This window comes from Lepisosteus oculatus, chromosome 3 (assembly GCF_040954835.1).
Source record: "Lepisosteus oculatus isolate fLepOcu1 chromosome 3, fLepOcu1.hap2, whole genome shotgun sequence".
Classification (NCBI taxonomy): Eukaryota; Metazoa; Chordata; class Actinopteri; order Semionotiformes; family Lepisosteidae; genus Lepisosteus; species Lepisosteus oculatus.
In genome coordinates this window covers 64,222,202-64,242,546 of record NC_090698.1, presented here as the reverse complement: position 1 = coordinate 64,242,546, position 20,345 = coordinate 64,222,202, and the positions used below count along the sequence as shown (strand labels likewise).

The 20,345-nt window shown below is 38.8% G+C and overlaps 2 protein-coding genes across 5 annotated transcripts in view; one reads left to right on the top strand and one right to left on the bottom strand.

Annotated features, from left to right (window-relative positions):
• Positions 1 to 1,510: 1,510 nt before the first annotated feature.
• On the top strand, positions 1,511 to 17,309 carry LOC102688758 (RNA exonuclease 1 homolog). Of its 3 annotated transcripts, none has more exons than XM_015361710.2 (17): positions 1,511 to 1,794; positions 3,703 to 5,309; positions 5,385 to 5,483; positions 6,046 to 6,060; positions 6,799 to 7,012; positions 7,301 to 7,440; positions 7,790 to 7,930; positions 8,129 to 8,243; positions 8,651 to 8,719; positions 8,851 to 8,991; positions 9,407 to 9,520; positions 9,904 to 9,977; positions 11,758 to 11,868; positions 11,967 to 12,082; positions 12,250 to 12,388; positions 13,403 to 13,523; positions 13,863 to 14,051. In XM_015361710.2, exons 1-17 carry the CDS (start codon positions 1,650 to 1,652, stop codon positions 13,943 to 13,945), a joined length of 3,444 nt encoding a protein of 1,147 aa, XP_015217196.2. In that variant the 5' UTR covers positions 1,511 to 1,649; the 3' UTR covers positions 13,946 to 14,051. The 3 variants fall into 3 exon arrangements, with proteins under 3 accessions (XP_015217196.2, XP_015217188.2, XP_006626702.2); XM_015361702.2 differs by lacking the exon at positions 13,863 to 14,051 and adding an exon at positions 16,048 to 17,309 and having other exon boundaries at positions 1,512 to 1,794; XM_006626639.3 differs by lacking the exons at positions 6,046 to 6,060; positions 13,863 to 14,051 and adding an exon at positions 16,048 to 17,309 and having other exon boundaries at positions 1,512 to 1,794.
• A 1,242-nt stretch (positions 17,310 to 18,551) lies between these two features.
• Positions 18,552 to 20,345, bottom strand: part of tek (TEK tyrosine kinase, endothelial) — a 31,489-nt gene continuing 29,695 nt past the window's right edge. For both annotated transcript variants that reach the window (XM_069187364.1, XM_069187365.1), the window contains exons 23-24: positions 20,069 to 20,168; positions 18,552 to 19,349 (exon numbers count right to left, since the gene is read on the bottom strand). In XM_069187364.1, the coding sequence (XP_069043465.1) occupies positions 19,275 to 19,349; positions 20,069 to 20,168 (175 nt within the window). In that variant the 3' untranslated portion in view covers positions 18,552 to 19,274. The remainder of the gene's footprint in view (positions 19,350 to 20,068; positions 20,169 to 20,345) is intronic.

Genomic DNA, 20,345 nt, shown 5'->3' with positions numbered 1-20,345 from the left:
GTTTATATGCTAAAAGACTTATGTAGACCAACTCGCCGGGCTTATTTTTAAAATATTTTTCAGTGAATTAGAATACAGTTTGAATGAGTTAGAAAATTCTTTAAAGCCTATATACTGTAGGATTATTTTTTACTCTACACGTGTGTACAGTATGTACAATTTTGCAAACAAGAGAATAACATTAACATTATACGGACTTCTTTGTTCGGATTCGAGTTAAATGTACACAAATATTACTATTGTATAGCCAAGAACCCCCAAAAGTAAGTACTTCTGTCGGGAACAAGCGTATCTTCGAGAACCACTCTTCAGGCATCGCGCTTAGAGGAGTCTGCACGCATGTTACTCATTGCTTTCTGTGTCCATGTGTGCGCAGCAAAATGTGTTTTCAGCGGTACTTTGTCAAAGTCGACTTATATTTTATTGTGAAATTTTAATCGATTTTAGGTGTCAGAAAATACGGCATAATTTGCAAACAAAATCGAAACGACACAATCGAGTTAGAACCCAGTAGAACTATCAAAGTATGTAGCATTGTCTAACTTATCGGTTGTTGAACTGATTAAATAATTTATATATTATACAGCATTTAGAGGTAACACGTTCGAATACACCTTAACATATATAGTTCTAATGCATAAATACACATTCACTTACAAAAGCAAAGGGATTTTTTCGCATTGTTTGAATGTGCGTCGATAAATTAATTACTTTAAATATTAAGGAAACTTCGCAGGCCTAAAGTGTTGTATCACGTTCCTTACATCTACAACGAAAAAATAAGTAGCAATGTACTCTGCCAGCAAACCATTTCAAATTACAACGACATTAGATGTAACCTAACAAAGTTTTTTTTTTTACTAGAGTCACACCAAAGCGCCAACTTTATTGAGAAAAAGTGGCTTTCTTAACATTCTTTTTCTGCAAATTCCAAAAATGTGCAAATTGCATATAGACACCTGCCACGTCTCGAAGAAAATATACATAGTTTTCCTACCATCCAACCAGTATTTATACTGGCAAGACATGAATACTGATTCCTAGAACGGGAAGATAGATTCACGTCCCTCAGTTTGCGTAACAAATCATTAAATCACTTTCTAATGAGTTAGAATTTAACTGATCGATTCAACTTAAACGTGTCACTTGTTAAATATAATTTTGAGATCGCGTAGAACAGAAATTTGAATACCTTTCAGCCTCCAAGGATCAGAGATCCCTTAATGGAACAAATTACGTGCTTAACTGATCTGCAATTTACGAATGCTAGCAATTTTGCTAGGAATAGGTGATTGAAGTTCACCAATATAATTTTATGGATTGTGGCTTTTTTTAAACTTGGCGGCCTGTTTCTAGACGCATTATTGATCATCGCTACTTTCAGTCTTATACTAATTCAACCACTTTTTAAGAAAAAACTGGGTCTTGATTGCCCCGTAGGTTAAGGATATCCAATTACGTGAGTGCAGCCGTCCAAGATAAAAAAATCTACCTGTAGCCGCCGCCGCCCTCTCCGACCTCGGGGGGGAAAGTGAACGTAATTGGGAGGTTGTAGGTTATAAAATCGGTCTTTGGAAAGTTTCTCCCCCCCTCACCCCACATTTCTCTAGTTAACTCTAAACTGATAGCCTGGCCTATGTTAGCCGTTGATGCTGCCGTCAAGAGGGTATTTCGAAAAGATAGACTGTCCAGTTTTCAGATACGGCTTCTGCGAGCGGCCGTTCTGCCAGTACCGACATGACAAAGGGAGCGACAAAAAGCTGGCGCCCGTGTCACTGCCACCAAGAGCGCCGGGTAAGGAGCCAATGTTGGTAGTGTATTCCGGCAAGGCGTCGCCTCTTTGTAACAAAAGTGACTTTTGGAGCTAAAAAAAAGAAAGAGCCGGTTTGTTTCGCTGCATGTCCTCAGACCAGCCAGATACTGCAGAGGCAAACGCGCGACTTGGTCTGAATGGCACCCCCTCATTTGTATGATTGTGCAGTAATAAGTTGCTATCCTTAACTTTGTGGACAGCTTCACCTGGAACATTTATGTTTACTGGTGGCTTGGTAGAAGTAACCCACACACTTGCTGTAACACTTCAGAGTCTGTTTTTCTAAAGATGTATCTTTAGGACTGATAAACGAACAGAAAACTAAAGGTTTTACGGTTAAAAAGAAGACCTACTGTAACGCGATTTTAAACCAAAAATGTGGAGTGGATGGCAGTTTTAGCTTAGTTTTAGGTGAGGGTGTTTCATTTAGGTACAGTAAGTGCGTTTTTCATATGCAACAAGGTGATGTTTAATAAGAAATTAAACAAAGCAGAACACCTCCTGCCGCTTTGATTTGTACTTCTCCGGTTCAGACCGTTAATGTGCTGCTGTTAATGTCCCATTTAACTGAACTGGGCTGTATTTGCTTACCCTTAAGCATATATAGTAGACTTCTGGCGGTTATGTATAGTTTTCTGTTCGCAATACTGCAGTATTGGACATATGAGCTCAGATAACCTCTGAATGTGTTGTATGCTAAGAATTGTTACTATTTTTGCGCTTGGGGGGAGATGGCTAAATGAAGCAAATTAGATTTTTGTATAGGAGTATTTGGTTTTGAATTGCACACGATGTAGTAGTCTTTGCATGAATATGAAATAAGATAATGTGGGCTATTTCATTAACTTTTATGCAATAATAAAGATTCTGCTCAGTCCCAAGAGCTCACTCAGTTTAGGTAATGTGATTTGGTTGTAGTTCTTTCTTGAAGAATATCTGCAAAAAATGTAATGATCTAAAGCGCTCTTGGTTTCTATCCTCCCAAGTTTTATTTGGCTATAGTAAGACCTGTGAGCTGAATGGATGGTACATGAAAGCTCACAGCAGTTTCTGTGGAGTCACTTAGTAGCAGCAATATGTGGTTCATTGGTGTCATCATGCATGTTATAATTAATATACTAGCCTCAAAGAGGAAGGCTCTTGATCAGAGTGTGTTCTCAAATTACCTGTGAAGAGCACCAGTTATATTTGTGAGGAAGTCTGTGATGGGGAGATGGAAGACAGTCACTGTCTGTAATGATCTGTGTGGTGTTTTATTAATTCTATGGGGATTATGGTACATCAGGTGGTGTGCTATAACCTCTGTCCAGGCTGTATTGTTGTCCCCTATAGACGGTAAATCACTGGAAGGTGCCTAATTTTATGTCATAGAAAAAACATAATAGGATAAGTTATTTTCCAAAACAAATCTTGCTTTTTTAGTCAACCAGTGGATGAACAGGTAGGACAATAGCCCATGACATCCTGTAGGTGTAACTGGACTTGGCACTGAGCAAGTTACAGAAGAAAAGTGCCCCCACCTCCTGTCTAGATTTGTGTGAAACTCTGCTGATTTAGCTGAGCCTGCAGAAGAGGACCTACTCCCTTTGCATGGCATAATTATTTGCGTTCTTGGGAGGGATACTGCGTGTGCTCAGACCGTGCGATTGACCAGGATTTAATTCCTGCTGAGACAACTGCACCCATTAGACAGGTGTGAAGCACTTAGTCTGAGAAGCATAAAATAAGAATCTGGGAAATGGAAGCTGGGAATAGCAAGTTTCATTTTTGCGTGTCCATCTTCTCTACTGAGTTTGGACTGTGTGTACTGTATGCATAGGAGTAAGCTATAATAAAGTGTTAAGAAACAAGATTGTTCTGAACAAATGCTTTTCCTTTTTTTTCTGCAGGAACTGGAAGAGATCACATAACCCAGTACAAGGCTTGTGGTGGAAGTGTGAGTAAGCCAGCAGCACTATCTGAAAAGGATCACAGCCTTTTGGAGCTCGAAAGGATCAACAAAGCAATTGAAACTGTCAAATGTGAGGTTGAAAAAGAGCAGAAGAAACTGTCGCACTACAAAACCCTTAAAGGGAAGGCGGGCGTGGCTAGTTCCTGTCCTAAACCAGTCGCTGTGCTGCGGCCTTGTGAAGAGAGCCCCATGGACGACCATGGCAAAAGTAGACGAACAAGTTCTAGTCATTCACAGGCCTTGAGTTCTACATGTTCTGCCAGTAGCAAGTATGTGATTGATAAATCCAAGCCAAGAACGGATTTAGAATATGACCCTTTGTCCAACTATTCCGCATATTTGGGGAACCACAAACAGTACCATTTTGAAGAAGAGAGAAGGGGAAACAAAAGGATGCGAGAGGATACTTTTGAAGACAAGGCTGAAGTGTTAAATACAGAGCTGGAGTCGCAAGAGTCTGATGATGATGGTGTCCTCGTCATTGATATCCCACCTCTGGAGGCCGATGAAAAAAAGCCCAGATCCTCAAAAAAGAGTAAGGTAACTGAAAATGAAAAATTAATACTAGCTTCTGAAGATGCTCAGGTACCAGAAGAAGCCCCATATAAAGATGCCTTAGGTCCAGTTGTAGAGTGTGAGACAAGTATATCTACTATAGCAGAAATCTCACAAATCTGTGATGGCCAAGCTTCTTTACAGGCTGGCGGTGTAGACCTAAGGAGTGAAGGTGAGATCTTGCACATCGGAGCCGCAAGTAAGTCCTTGTGTTCAGGAAAAAATGAAATGCGATATGTCAAGTCCTGCTTGAATGAAGATGAACCTCTTCAAACACCAGGATATGCGTGTGCCTTAGTTGGGTCTCTTTGGAATCTCGCTCCCCAAAAGGAACATGATAACTTGTCCATTGAAGCCAAGATAAGTCAAGAAAAGGCTGAATTGGACTCGGCGAAGAAGAGCACGGAGCAAGAAAGGAGCAAGCAACGAGAGAGTGTAGACAGTCATCTACCGTTGCCATCCTCGGTTATACAAAAGTTAATGCAGCCACTGAAGTCGCAGGCCCCTGCTGGAATCAACTCTGTCACAGAAACTAAATGTGAAGTTCAGGACAAACCTCAACAGTTCAACACCATGCCAAATACATGTCACACTCGCCTGCAGCCAACGTCGGGCGTGTCATTAGGCCAGAGAATGCAACAGCTGGACAATCCAGTGTCGGCTAGCCTTTGTCTCGATGAAAGTGGCCAGCAAAAGAAGCCCAAACAGGCAGCCTTCGCTGGCGATTTGGCTGATCTCGAGTTTCAGCGAAAGCTGGCTGCAGTTTGTGCTCCAGAGCCTTCAGCCAGTGAAGTGGAGTGCGGCTTGTCCAATGCAACTCCCACACCCGTGGAAACAACAACCTGCCAGAATTCCCCAGTCGATCTGGCTTCCGATTATTCAGATCTAGATGTGGATTTATCAGATAGTGACCCGATGGAGGAGTGTTACCGCATATTTATGGAAGACAATGAATCCAAACTAGAAGATCCATCAAGTGGAAGCACACCTGTAAGTCTTGTAACATTTTACTAAGTTACACACCACAGAATAGTAATGAGGAAATAAGTCTTGGAATTTCGTTAGGTGGAGGTCGCCGATGAAGGTAAAACCGAACTGGAGAAGAAACCTGACCTGATTCCTGGCCAGAAGCGGAGGGTTGCACATGTGTCCAAATATAATGAGGTACTATGTTTAAGCAGTCCTTTTTAAAGGTTGTGTGAAGCATTTGTACTTGGTGGGTGTAACGACGTGTAGAAGGGCTCGGTGACCCGAGGGAATTGTGAGAGTGGGAATCTAGATGGTCTTGAACGTGCTGTACGTGGTTGGAGACCACAAGCAACTGGGATCGAATTCCAAGAGGTGTAGGGAGAACAGCCTGCGTCACACACAGTTGCTCCATTTATTGTAAACTCAAAGTATTTGCTATTTGCAAACCAGTTTATAGGCTTTACATTTATAGTGTATGTAAGTGTTGCAAAATATGAAGTGTTCAGCTCATTTTAAATGTTTCCTGTGATATTGCAGTTTTCAGTGGGTGATTGTAGGTCTTAAGCCGCAAACACTTTGAGTTCAGAATGGAGAAGGGATAAGACTGTAACAGTGTGAAGTACCATATTGTAGCTCTTCAATCTCTAACTTCAAGGGGTGATAAAGTTTAGAAGACTTTAGAAGATTGACAATTGCTATAAGTAACACCTGATATTTCAGGTATTTAGAAGTCTAATAACTTTTCATTTTCTTTTAGGCAGCATCAACTGTGGTATGTCATACCCCAGTTTATTTCTTCTAAGCTTTTTTTAGTTGATGTATTTAACATTTGGTGTGTGGGGTGAAAGGTTTACTGAATGTTGCTTAGATATCCTGCTCATGTTATGAATGTATTAGTTTTCTAAGAAATTTAGAAAATTGACTCCTTGAACTTGAGCTTTAACAACAGATATACCAAAATTCCAGCGTTCTGAACAATTGCAAGCAAATGTCTGATAAGCTGTTTAATTGCATACATCTCAAATTGTTCCAGGTCCCATTTCTCTTAGACTGTGGTGTGGACCCTTTAAAAAGAAGCAGATGTCTTGAATTGTTTAGGTTTTCATTAAGGAATTTCCACAGAACCTGGTGACTTGAAAAGAAAAACCTGGTTTGCTAGAATATCAGAAAGTGCATAATGGTACAACATGCATAAACTGCCCTGTTACGTGTACTATGAGATTTGACGTTTTCAAAACCAATTCCACTTTTGCAGAAAGACTAGTACAATACACAGTATGTGTGAATTGTCTTTTAATAGTCAGGATTATCCAGCTCTGTACTTTGAAGAATAAGTGGGTTGAATTTTTAGTACCTTTCACTTCTGTTCAATTGAATTACAGCAAACCTGTTTTACAGTAAAGGATGATCAAATTGTAAGTAACTTAATATTTGCTTTCTGACAGATCTTGGTATCAGGAGCTGGATGAACCCAAAGTACTAAACGAATTCTCCTTTTGTCTTCTGACAGACAAACAAAATCAGACAGCAACAGATTGTTATTCCATTCAGAGAGGCACCATCCCAGCTGGCCAATCCAACCAGAATCCAGCTTTTACAGCAGCAGGCCTCCGTGTTGACGGCAGCTGTCAAAGGGGGGCAGGCTTTCGTTGCCGCGACTACAGGGCAAAAGAAACCCGTTACGGTGGTCCCCTCTGCACCTCTGCCTACTCATGTGCAAACCGGTGTGTTGCTTTGGCTCACTAGAAAAGGAAGTATAGCAATACAATGCTCATAAAAAACAAATAGTGCTTAAGGCTATATATAAAAAGGTTGACAAATGTATATCTTCAATAAATGTCTTGGCCCTTCAGAAGTAAGTTTATAAAACTAGGTATAATAAATAATAAAGTTATAATAAAGTGCATCTGATTAATATCCAACTATAAACTCTAATTGTTTTATGAATAAGTCTTGGATTTGGGGGGGACTGATTAAAACAATTCTAACAGGTGCAATTACTCTTCTTCCAGCACATCTAAATGTCATACCAATTGGCATGGCAGTACCTTGGACCACAAATGTGCACTTTATCATCCCTGAAGGAAACATAAACCTACCAGTCACTCAAGTTCCAGCCCCTCAGCGTGCTGCGTCATACACCCCTGCTAAGGTCACCATTTTTGCAAAGTTGGTTGAATTGTGAATTTCAGGAAGGTTCTTCGATTATCCACCAGGCCTGTGATTCAGTTTTTTTTAATTAATTTCAGGTGGTTGATTGTTCTTTAATAGCTGACAACACTGTGTAAACCACTGTCCAGTTCTGTTTTCATGAACAACATAGCTCTTGTCTCTTTTGTATAAAGCTAAAGCAAGCCAAATATTCTAGGGGAGGTGCAGTGTGGCAGTGGGTTTATTCCATTTATTTTGTTTAAGGAGCATTGGTAGTTACAATTGGAGCACCATGTTTTATAGCTTGGTTGTTGTCCTGTTGGGAGATGGGTAACCTGTTGCTTGTATAGGCAATTTCCACCAAACGGAAACCAAAGATGCCTGCTGAGGCCAGTTCAAAAGTACCACATGATGTCCGGCAGCGTTATGTCAACCAGTTCCTGGAGGAGTTTCTAAAAACGTCCTTCACGGTCAACGAGGCATTTGAGAAGGTTTGCGTTAGGGCTGCTTCATTGTTTAAAATAAAATACTGTCCTTAAATAGGTATTGTACCTAATCATTTACAGCAACCAACCATTTGACTGGGTTATATTTGATATATACTCCTTGTTAACTGTGCTCAGTATACAGTAGGTCTTTAAACTTTTGACATACCTCACTTTCGCAGATGACAATGATCTCTTCCCTAGGCGCTGGCTGAAGAAAAGGCAGTGTTTGACCGTAGCGCCAACAAGCTGAAGTACCTCAGTATAGCTGTGAACTCCCTCAAGAGGCTGAAGAACCAGAGTCACCTTCCTATAAAAAGTTTGTTTTAATCCAACTTTATTTGGCTATGAATTTAGTTAAAAGTTGTCTGGAAGCACAAAATGTCACCCAAAACTGTTCTCAAAAGTTGCCTTTTGATTTAATGGGTTAATGGTTACAGATTGTAGGCAAAATGTACTGAGCATCAAAAACTTAATACAGCAAAATTACAAAGATATCTAAAAAAGCTCGATCTATAATAGCAGGTGCACTTATTTTTATTGAATAGGAATGGTGGGTAAATGAAACCACACAATGAACATTAAATGTCTCCTGTGACGGTTGTGGGTTAGTAGCATGTGTTGCCACCATTGGACACAAATTGGGTAGAAACCCAGGAGATTACAGGCATTTGTGATTCTTTTACAATGCATGGCATTCCTGGATATTTTTTTTTTCTGCTGTAGGTACAGATGCCTGTGCCCCAGGATCAAGAGGCAACACAGTTGTTAGCCCTGGACTGCTGCAGACAAATGGTGAGTTTTATTAAGATGTACTTTAATCCCATTCTAAACTAAATTGAGACCAATTTACATGCACAATTTACTGTCTGTGGTCAGTAGGAATGCATGTGCGATCTTTTCCTATTTTTTTTCCCACCATTTAGATGCAGCATTATATGAGCAACTGAAGGAGCATGTTATGTCTGAAGAGATGTTGAGAGAGAATGGCTACCCTTTTCAGCACCCAAGTAAGCCTGGTGCTGCTATACTGTATGGTCAGAGCACCAAGAGAGGCAGCACTGACCGTAGGTATCATTTCTTTCCCTGCTTTGGTTATTGTAAATTTTATTAAAGAAATTGGATAATTTTAATACCCCATAAGTCTGAAACACTAAGCAGAGGGCAGAAGTTGAAACTAAAGGTAAGTGCATTTAAATTTGAGAAGAAGGAGTTTTTACCTAAGAGATCGTAGAATTGGATCATTTAACTACAATTACCAAACAGGCAAGCGGGTCAAATGGCCAAAGTAACTTGTTTGTAACCTTTTTAATGCAAGTGAGGGGAAGATGAAGCATTTACAAAACTTTTTTTAATCCCTTATAGTGTTTAACCAGCTTTTTTTCCTCCTCCTGAAGCAATTCTTTCAACTTTATAGCAATGACTTTTGTTTTGACTAGAGGTTCCAGTGACTAACTTATTAGCGCAATCTGAAATTCCCAGCTTTAAAGCGAATCTGCTGTCGGTGTGGGGCCTCTTATTCTGTGAGCCTCTCTGGGAAACATATTCGAAAGGAAGAGTGTAACTACCACTCTGGAAAAGTCCTGAAGAAAAAGAGTGAGTAAAAGAAACTCTTCACAATGCACTTGCAGATTGATGTATTTCAGAGCTGCAAAATATGTCTGTCGTCTCTGTGAAATTCATATTTACCAAGGTCTAGCCTGATTTTGCTAAAGTGTCAAAGTGGTCCACAACCTCAGTACACTGTTTACTACCTAATGCCTAATAAAACATGGTTTTTCAGCATTAAATAAATCCTCAGTGGGTTATATTATGCACCAATTTCATTCTTTCGCATATATTTAAAAAAAAGCTACAAGGAGCATTTTTCTGCAGATCATGAAAGTTTTGTACAAAGTAGTCAATTGCATTTCTTATGTAATTTTGTGATACAACGAGAAAGCAAGATTTAATCTGTCATTGCAATGCTGCTTTTTTAGTTCCTGGTGGCATGGATACCCGATACAGCTGCTGTGAAGGAGCAATAGGGACTCCTGGATGCCAGGTTTTTAAAGTACGTTTTGTACAGGTATATTAATAGGTTATCAATACTGAAGATGACAGGCATTTGTAATTCTTTTTCCACCTTCACATTTGAAAGACATGAATATCTCCTTTTTGCCTTCCTCTTATTGCTTTTAAAAAGTTATATAGTACTCAATGATGCTTTTGCCGAGTGTTGAAATGGTCTTTGTAATGACGATTAAAAACTGAGGACATCGACATTGCAAAAGAATGTTACTGTTGAACCCTCTTCCTTAAATTTGTTCTTTTTATACATCATAAATACCACTTGCTAGAGTTAGAGTACTCAAACCAAAGCAGTATACCATAACACAAGTAGTTCAAGAAGGTAGGGTTTAATCCTTGCTGAAGAGAGGAGAAAGGAAATAACGATTTGACCGTGGAGCCGCCTTCTTGTGTTATCATAACACAAGCTGAACACGTACAGTATGGAACAGTTCTCACTTGAAGTTTTTTTGAGAAACTAACAACTATGGATTGTGTATGTTAAGTTTGGCGTCATTTTGATTCCTTGATCATGACTGAAATTCACTGAGTATGCAGTAAAACACTGGGTGTGTTGATCAGGCAAAAGTGATAAGGTGGATTTGATTGATGAATAGGAGCAGGTAATAGGTTTATTCCATGCTGGAAAAAAGAAGAAAGAAAACAACGTTTCGGCTGTGGAGACTTCTTCAGGTGTGTGAAGAAGGTGTGACGCACCTGAAGTCTCCACGTTTTCTTTCTTCTTTTTTTTCAGCATGTAATAAACCAATTACTTGTTCCTTTGCAGCCTACGCATGCTGACGCAACTACCCACCTGAACTTGATTGAATGTCAAGCCTTGTGAAAAACAAAAAGGAACCAATATCCCCTACTGAACAAGAGTACATTTGTGCCTTCAGTATACTAAAGACTATATTTAGACCTGTGCACTTCTTTTGGAGTGATCATAATTATGGAGCTAAACAAGATAATCTCAGGGATCATGAATCTTGACACCTTGCTAAAATAAATGGGGAGGTTAAAGTGTGATGTCAAGGCGTGTTAAGATGCTACAGGATTCCACTTATGAGTAGGATTACCACCCTTACAGCCTTCCAGTTTCTAAGAACACTTGACTTGATCAGAACTGAGATCGGAGATCCATCAGAATGATGCCTCAAAAGGCTTTGGTTTGCCAGTAGGTGCCACTCATCCCTGCAGTAAAGAATTTCCAAACCATACGGAATTGAGCTGCCATCCTTCACATGAAATACAGCAAGGTCCTGACCACTGCGTCATTGACAATCCAGTATCCACAGATCAGTGCTCTGGTGAAAGGTGTCCGAGTGATGCCAGTGACAGGGCACTTAAACAGTGATGACTGCATTCCTTTTCAGAGAACCAAGGTCTTGAAGACCAGCCTTTAATGAAAATCTAAGACCCTAAGGCACTCAGCACTGTGGTTTTAACTAGTTGGAGAGTCGTCCAGTTCCCCAAAAGCTCCACATGTATTGGAGATGGAGCTTTCTGCTTCTTTGACCATTCCTCTCCTGATAGAGCTTTTGACCATTTTTTGAGTAAACATTTAACATTATAGAATAGCATTTTTGTATGGGAGGGGGAATGCATGATTCTAATTAGTATTGGGGAAAATAAGGGTATCTTTTTCATTATCTTGAGTATTTAAAAGGGGGTTTTACTTGTTTTCCATATTGGTAAATTTGCAAGCACTTTTATAAATTTACATTTTAATATCCCCTGTTGGTCAGGCATGACAATATGCAATATTTTTCCCCCCCTTACAGCTTCATGTACATGATGGTCTAAAGGATGACCTCGAGTGCTTTGTAAAGACTTTTTCCAAGCCTGTTTCTTCTGGTGGAAACCCTGGTGTGTTTGCAGCGGACTGCGAGATGGTGAGAACATCTGTACTTGATGGCTTGGTCGTTGAGTTTTAAAACCTTTTCTTTTCAGTATCCACTGTTAAGCTACTGTATACAATATCTATTTCTAGTGCTATACAACCCAAGGCCTGGAACTAGCCAGGGTTACAGTGGTAAATTCCAGTCTGCAGGTTGTCTATGACACTTTTGTTCAACCGGACAATGAAGTCATTGACTACAATACCAGGTACGACCACTTTTTTTTTTAATAGCAAATAACATTTAAATGAGCTGATTTCATGTATGCGTATGTTATATGTTGTGGTTGTACGACGTTTATTTGTGAAATATGTATTGTGGGATAATATGAATGAATTCTTGGTGTAAATGTGAAGTGTGTTCTCTTGTTAAAAGGTTTTCAGGAGTGACTGAAGCTGACTTGAAGACCACCAACACCTCAATCCGTGATGTCCAAGCAGTGCTGCTGAACCTTTTCAGTGCAGAAACCATATTAATCGGGCACAACTTTGATTATGACCTTTGTGCCCTAAAGGTAGGACAGTACACAGCATGCTTCCCACCCCACACTTTGAGAAACTGCTATAAATAAGGATTGTGTTTCTGAATTTTGGTGAAAGCAGAGAATTTATTCTGGGTTGAGTTTGTTTTTTAGATCTCTTAGATTTTTGGTTGAGTTTATGCAAATACATGTACAAAATTAATATAATGAGCAAAAACCTATGATTATATTTTTAGAAAATAGAATGTCTTGGTCATATTAATCAACATTAATATTTTGAGAGTTCAAAATGTTGAAGTAGTTTTTATGTCTCTTGAACCCCACTGTATATTGGTGGGATGACATGGCTTCTTGGGCTCAGAGATGGAGATGTGATAGAATGACTTCTAGGGCTTGGCGATGTGATGGAATCCCACAAGACTATCTGTAACCTGCTGCAAGGCACGTGTTGCAGATGTCACTGCTGAATGCTAGCTGGACACGTGCTACAAACCTGTAACTTTCACCATAGCCCATTTCTGTTGACCACCATTATGCATGATGAATTTATTTTTTCTGTCAATTGGAAAACAAATCAGACTAATGGGTTTATCACCTGCTACTTTTTATCACTTAGGTCTACAAAAAAAAATTGGAAAACATATTTGGAAGGGGTTGGGGCATAGGTTTGGCCAAAAACGACACATTTTTGCCCTTCCAGAATTGCATGAATTAGCACAAAGCAAATTGTTTGACAAACAGAACTGGTTTACTCAATCCACAACTGGATTTTTTTCCCTCCACCATCTAAAACATATAAAATCAATTACAAAACTTTATAATACCATGTTGTTCAAATATTCTTCCCTTCCCATATTTCTATCTAATCTCCTAGATTGCATGCTGTAATTTGTGGCCTTGATTATTCACAACAGACTCAGATCGTGGTCTAGAATTTGAAGTTGGCGTTTCCCCAGGTTAACGTCTGACTTCAAACCCCACTGAAATAAACTGGGTAGATATATTTCACTTGAAATCCCCAAAATGTATTGCTATTGTATGTTCCAGCTCCTTCACAGCACTGTTGTTGATACTGCCATGGTATTTCCCCATCGCCTGGGTTTGCCACACAAGAGATCACTTAGAAGCCTAACTGCAGACTACCTTAGAAGAATAATACAGGAAAGTGGTAGGTATTACACTATCAAACAGTGCTTTCCTCTAGTATTTCTGTAACATTAGGACTTATGAACAGGTTCCTCTCAGGTTGATTTTGCATTCTTTTAACTTTACATTTTCCTGTTAATTTCAACTGTACATGAACAGTTAAATTCCAGTGGCTTCCCATTCTCTGGTTTGTTTAAAGTTAACAAGCACTACAGATGACTTTTTTCATAGATCCTAATTATTGCTCACTTGCTACAGAATTTACCAATGCTGTTTTTGTTCAATGACTTAATAGAAAAGGGGGCAAAACAGGTCTGTCAAACTTTAATGCCCTTAATCTCTTTACATGTCTTCACAACAGGGGGATCTACTGTACCTCCAAAGACTGAAACCTGGATTGTCTTCAGATTAATTCATTTTTGTTTACAGTTGAATGTTGGTTAGGGTTTTTTTTTCTTTGGGTGACTGATTTTTTTTTTTGCAACAACTAGATTAAAATAATTTTATCCAATGCTTCAGCTTGAAAAAAATAAACTATTCCCTTTTGTTGTTTTGGCCTTTCTACTATTTCTTACTGTGGATTATCTAAGGCACATTTTTAGGCCCTACTGTAGGTCCCTCTTAGAGTGATACTGCCAATGAAAATCAAACCATGGAGCAGTTGTGCTAAAACCCTTTGAATTACCATGCCCGTGCCAGTCCCAGTCCCCTTTACAACCTGCCCATTTTGCAAGATGAGGGATGGAATGGTAGTAATCTTTTTATGAAGTACTAGAAGAGGAGATTATGGCAGGTATGGGAAAATATGAAAATGTAGGCTGGAACCCTTTCAGGATTGAACATTTAAATGGGTACAGCTGTTCGATGTGGAATTATGCTCACTGTGGTTTGAATAAAGTATTTCAGTGGAGACCAGCTCAGACTGAAGAGAAGGTACAGGTGAATAAATACAATTTGAACCTGCTGCTTAAAAACCAGCACAGACTGACACTTCAATTTGTCAGGGGTTTTGTGTTGGTGAGCCTACCTACCACTTACTGATTGGGCCTATAAATTCAGACACTTCAAACAGGTTAGTACATTTTGAGCAAAAATATGCTGCAGACAATCACAAGGGTGGGTTCTTTTCTTGAAAGCAAAGTACATCACTTGCTTTAGGTAGTATAAAGAAGTTTTCCAGTGGTTGAGAGCTATAGATGAGATTTTGTTGATATGGTAAGATGCTCATATTAAAATTCTTGACTTATCACATTTAACACATGCTCGTTTTCTCTCTAATGCAACACTTCAGCCTTTTTTACTTCCAGGATGAGATTTTGCAGTTTCACATCCACCTTTTTTATGATGTACTGGTAGCGATTATATTGTTTATATATACAGCTGCAAATATTTGTCATTACACTGGAAGAAATAGCTGGTGGGAGGTAAAAATGATTATCCTAGTCTGCCCACACTTGAAACGGCATGACTTTTCTTAAAATCCTTCCTATAGGTCTAAGTTTAAAAAGTTTACGAAGTGATTGGGACCATGTTTCTTTGTTCGTCCAGCTAGAAACGAGTAAGAAAGATTTTTTTTTTATCAACCTAGAAATAGATCCGCTGAACTAAGCCCATATCAAAATGTAATAGCTGTGGATTTGAATTTCATTGCCATTTTAGCTGTTTAAACATTTATCTAGTAAAATTGACTCCTTTTCAATGGACACTGGAAATACATATTCCACCTTGTGCTTTCCAAGGTTTGCAAGGCACGTCCGTGATTACAGCTTTTACATATTCTTAATTTTCATGTGTAGCGTGCGATGATGAATTTGGCCGAGCTGCAGCTGGTGAGCAATAACAGTTCTGTCCTTGTTGGAAAGACCTATCCTGGCCTTGTCCCTCCAGCTTTGGAGCAAGGAGAAGCCGAGTGAGGAGAATCTACAAACTAGTGCATCACATGCTCTATGCATTTCAAAAACTAAGTATCCAAGGTGGCCCCCTTGGTAAGAGCAATCTTAGTACAGGCAATCTCTGGATGCATTACTGCTGTACTCTTATCTGTGAGCAGAGCTCTGCGCCGATCACAAGGCATTGTGCAGAAAAGCCTCTTCCTTCTACAATTCATTTTGTGATTCATACAGTTATTTGTACTAATTCAAAGAGTTTGTGCCACAAGATCTGGGGCGGAGGCTAAACCTTTTGAATTAGGCACAATTTTTGAGAGGTTGAAGGTTAAAGAGTAATGGCTTTTCACAACTGGCATTTCAAAGCTACATGTGTCAGTCAGTAGTTAACATTCCTACACCTGATGAACTTTACATTGACAAACTTTTTTTTTATGAAAGAACAATAATGGAAAGTAAAGGTTTGAGATTTTAATCTCGCTTTTGCTTCTGAAAGTGGTACTGGAGTGTCCCTAATGGGGAAAACCTTTATCCCTTCTTCTGTTCCAAATTTCTGGATCTATCCTGGTCTGGTTTCCCTTCATTGTCTGCATAGTTATTACAGGCTCAGCTCATATCCTGAAGAGCCAAGTTAATGTTTTGTTTTCCTTTTTGATGCAGTTGATGGTCACGACTCCAGTGAAGATGCTACCGCATGTATGGAATTGATGTTGTGGCAAGTAAAGGAAGATGCAAAAGTGAAAAGATGGTGATCACTGTGTAAAATAATGCTTCTGTATGGCATTACTGTACAGTAGGAGTATTTTTGTCTGTATTTTGTGTTGTTGTTGATGCTTCCAGGAGTTTATCTGCTGTTTAATGATCTTCTAAAGAAACGAGAGATCACGCAACACGCCGTTTACACATGTACTGTACCTGCTGTTAAGCATCTTTTGGGAAATTGTTTCCATTCCATTTTGTTTTTGTCAGTTTACTGTCCCTCCAGAAGGGTGATTAAGTATTGCTTGGGAACATGCCTGTCTGATTTTTTTTTTTGTTGTTCTGAAGTGGGAATTCCTAACTCTGGTCTTCAGGATCTAGAATCTGGCATCTAGCATTCTAAAATCCGATTTCTTCTAAAGTTCTAAGCCTCTCTGTCTAGGAGAAGTTTTAAAAAGATGTGCTTAAAGTTTAACTGGCCAAAATTATGCTGCCTTCATACCATTCAGCTACTACCCATAGACGGATATGGAAAACCTGCTGGATTTTGGACATTGGGTCCACAGTTAGGAACACTTATTCAAAATGAAAATGTAGCTTAATCATGTTATAGAAAAGGCACCACTGGATAAAATGTTTTGCTTAGGGCACAGGGCAGCTGCAGCAGAAATTTCCTTGAACACATTTCAGCTGTTAAGTGAAACAAGTAAATGCACACTTAAAAACTGGTGTTGTGTGTTGTTTAATCGAGCCCTAAAGGGAGCTTATTGAAGAGATGTCCTCCATTTCTCGCTAAGACATCGCACTTCAGTACTTACTGCCGATTCCTCCTCCCACTTCAGTGAGCAAAAGGTAAAGGGCTGTAATTTAATAACTAAAACTTCTGTACAGCATTCACAAAGCAAAAAACATATATACAGTATGATCATATTGATAAGGGGTAGCTACACTAATGGTCTGTATTGAGACTTTAAGACCTAGAACGATTTAACTATAATCACTTAAACGGAAAACTATTTTTCAAAACAATGAGCTACTGTAGGAGGAAGCTAATGTCCCTCCTACTCATATGGACCTGAGTTCCCTTAATTGGAAAAAAAAATTCTTGAAACAATGTGGTATTTCTAATCGTTGGAGGAAAAAATGGGCAATTCATTGTGACCCAGTAACACTACCTCACTTGAATTGCACTCAGTGAGGTGTATGAACTGAGCTATGACTAATAAACATGAGGAAAAAAGTACATTTTCATTGTCATCTGGTACATTGTCATTTCTGCCTTTATGATGTTTATCTTAAAAAAAGGTAAGTAGTGTTAAGTTTATTTTAGTCACAAAAGGTAACAAGTTAAATAGTTGTTTCGGGGTGTGGGGGTAATTTCAAGTTGTTTTTCAAGTAATTTTCAAGAGCAAGGTGCAATTACCACTGGTAATTAATTAGAACTCAATCATGGACCCAATTGGAACAAAAGCCAAAAAGCTGTGGAGACCTTTGGGTAAGCAAGGCAAATTGTAAAAGACGGAGAAAAGTAAGAAAGTACTATTTTGTTGTTTTTTTTTTTAAATCAAGTATTTACTTCATGGAGGGCACATGATGCTGTTATCAATAATTGAGTCTGAAGTATCTGGACATGTAAACTGATTGATGCAAAAGGAAATGCAAACATTTGTAACAATTCTTTAGAATAACGTACTATATAAAAAGTTTAATGATTATTCATATTATATTTGCCCACTAGTTTCATTTAGAAAAATCTGACATTATACTGCTTAAACTACATCATAGTTTGTTTTTCCAGGGACTTCCAAATTGAGACTAAGTGTTAAATTAAGGCACTTTTCTTATGTATTTGAATTATTCTTTTAGTTCAGTGTTGTAAAGCACCCCAAAAATAGTTTTTTTGCTTGCTTTAAGCTTTAGCCTACCTGTGAAGGACCAATTATAAACAAGTGCAAAATCTGTGGTCTCTTCCATTACATTTTGTTAGTGTCACATCACTTGTAATGTGAACATGCAAGGGCAAACAGTATCATTACTTACTTTATATGTTTTGGCCCATGTTTAGTTGTATTGAATTCTTAAAATTCATTTACACATACAGTAAAGGAAAAAATGGTATTGCCCACACCAGCTCTCTCAAACATCAGCTTTACTGTTTTTTCCCCCTTTGCAGCAATGGCAGACGAGAGCAAGTAGTATACATGGATTATTTGAAAATGCAATCATTATCACTACATAACATCATGACGAAGGCTCAAGTTCACCTGTCTGCTGTTATCACTCAGGAAAAACAAAAAATAGTTTTGTTGCTGCCAACCATTGATTCTTTGAGTCCTTATAAAACCAGCATTTATCATGCTGTCACTGTTGACTTTGAAATTTATGGTGTATATACCAGTTTTAATATATGCTGACATAAAATAAAATGTTCCATTAACATCAATCAAGAAACTAAGCAGACATGGTTAAGTATAAATACTCTTTTAATATGAAATAACATGTACTGTATGTACAGGTACTTTTGTAATGAGCAGTTACAAAGTTGTGCTTTTCATAGAAGTATCAAAATCATGTGTTTTTTTAGTGTGCATCTACAAAACATACTTCATAAGGTTTGTGGAATAATGACCCAGATCAAGTCTACATTCCTAACAAATCTCAATCTTGGGTTTCCAATGTCCACCTGTTTTCTGCCATAGACTCTTCTCTGAAAGTCAGGGTCTGATTTCATTGCCTGAAGGGTCACCATGTTTTTACCTTCGCTGTTTTGAACACAGTGTAGCCTCGGAAGACTTGAGATTTAACAAATAATTCAGCAAGAGGAGTGATGTGCACACTGTGGAATCCAGATCTGAATGCACTGTCTCCTGTATTAATCACACCTTGTGTTTTCACCCAGCTAAAGATAATGTCATTGTTGCACACAACACAGTAAAAATGAAAAGCAAAGATTTTGCTGCCCTCAGTATGCACACATTTCATGCAAATACCTTGCAACATTATGATATTTTTCCACAAAGCTTAAAGTTGGGAGGACTTATATCCAGTTCAAAGCATAAATGGAAAAACTCCACACAATGTGTGCAAAATACTACTTTACTAACCCAAGCTTAGGACTGCTTAAATTCAGGCATGCTATAGTACATAGAGGATACACCTGAAGCCCAGACTTCCTTTTTTCTTTTCTTTTATCCTGCTTCCTCTGCTGAGCAATCAATCCCTGCATAGGTGAACTTTTCATACAGAGTGGTATTGACATAGGTCTGAAAAAAACACAAGACGTGCGTAAGAATGTGACAACTGGGAACCATGTCAGATCATGAAGCATTTTTAACACTTTATCCCTCTTTTGAGCTAGATAATAGAAGCAGATAAAATGAATGTCTGCACAAGGAAAATGAGGACACCCGTCCACTGCACTCCAACATCTCCACCTGGTTCTGCATGTGACACACTGCAGCTGCCATACTGCCATATAGCTCTGATCGTCCCACAGTGATGTCACAGCAAGCACATAAGCACCTGTTGTCCAGTTGTCTACTGGTTTGTGGAGATTACTTTCAATGGCTGAACCAATCTAAAGCCCTCGCAGTTTATTTCCATGACCATGTTCAGAAATAACTAATATAGTTTTTGATAAATTAGATGTTACCTGAGGACTTCAGACTGGTTTTCATAAGAAAATAGCCATGTTGTTAAATAAATGGTTTTTAATGGAGCTGACAGGCTGTGTAGGTTACAGCTGCACTGCATGTGGGACCAATCTGTTTTGATTCCTAGCAGGGAGTTACAGGCCTCACTGAAACATCAAGTGCAAAGGGCAATAGTGCGACATCACACTTAAAACCTTTCAGTGATTACATCTACAACAGAACAGTAAAATCAGTTCTACCAAATTTATTCACCTTAATGGAAATGACTGGGAAATTCTTATTTAAGTGGGGGAAAATGGACACTAAACAAAGATTTTAGTCCATCTTACCTTTCTTTCCTCAAGCATTCTGTTCAGAGCTACCAAGATCTGTGCAAATGATGGCCTTTCATAGGGCTTCTCACGCCAGCACTGTCTCATCAGGTCATATCTATGCAGAAAAAGGAAAGGGCTTGTTCAAGGCAAAATGCTATGAAATGCGAAAAAAAACAGCTCTGTCTTTAAGACTCCATCTTGCAACAGAGCTCATCATGGTCTGAAAATAAGCTAAATAAAACAGCGAATTGCAGGAAATGAGGCTCATCAGCAGTCCTGTGCAGGATGTCCT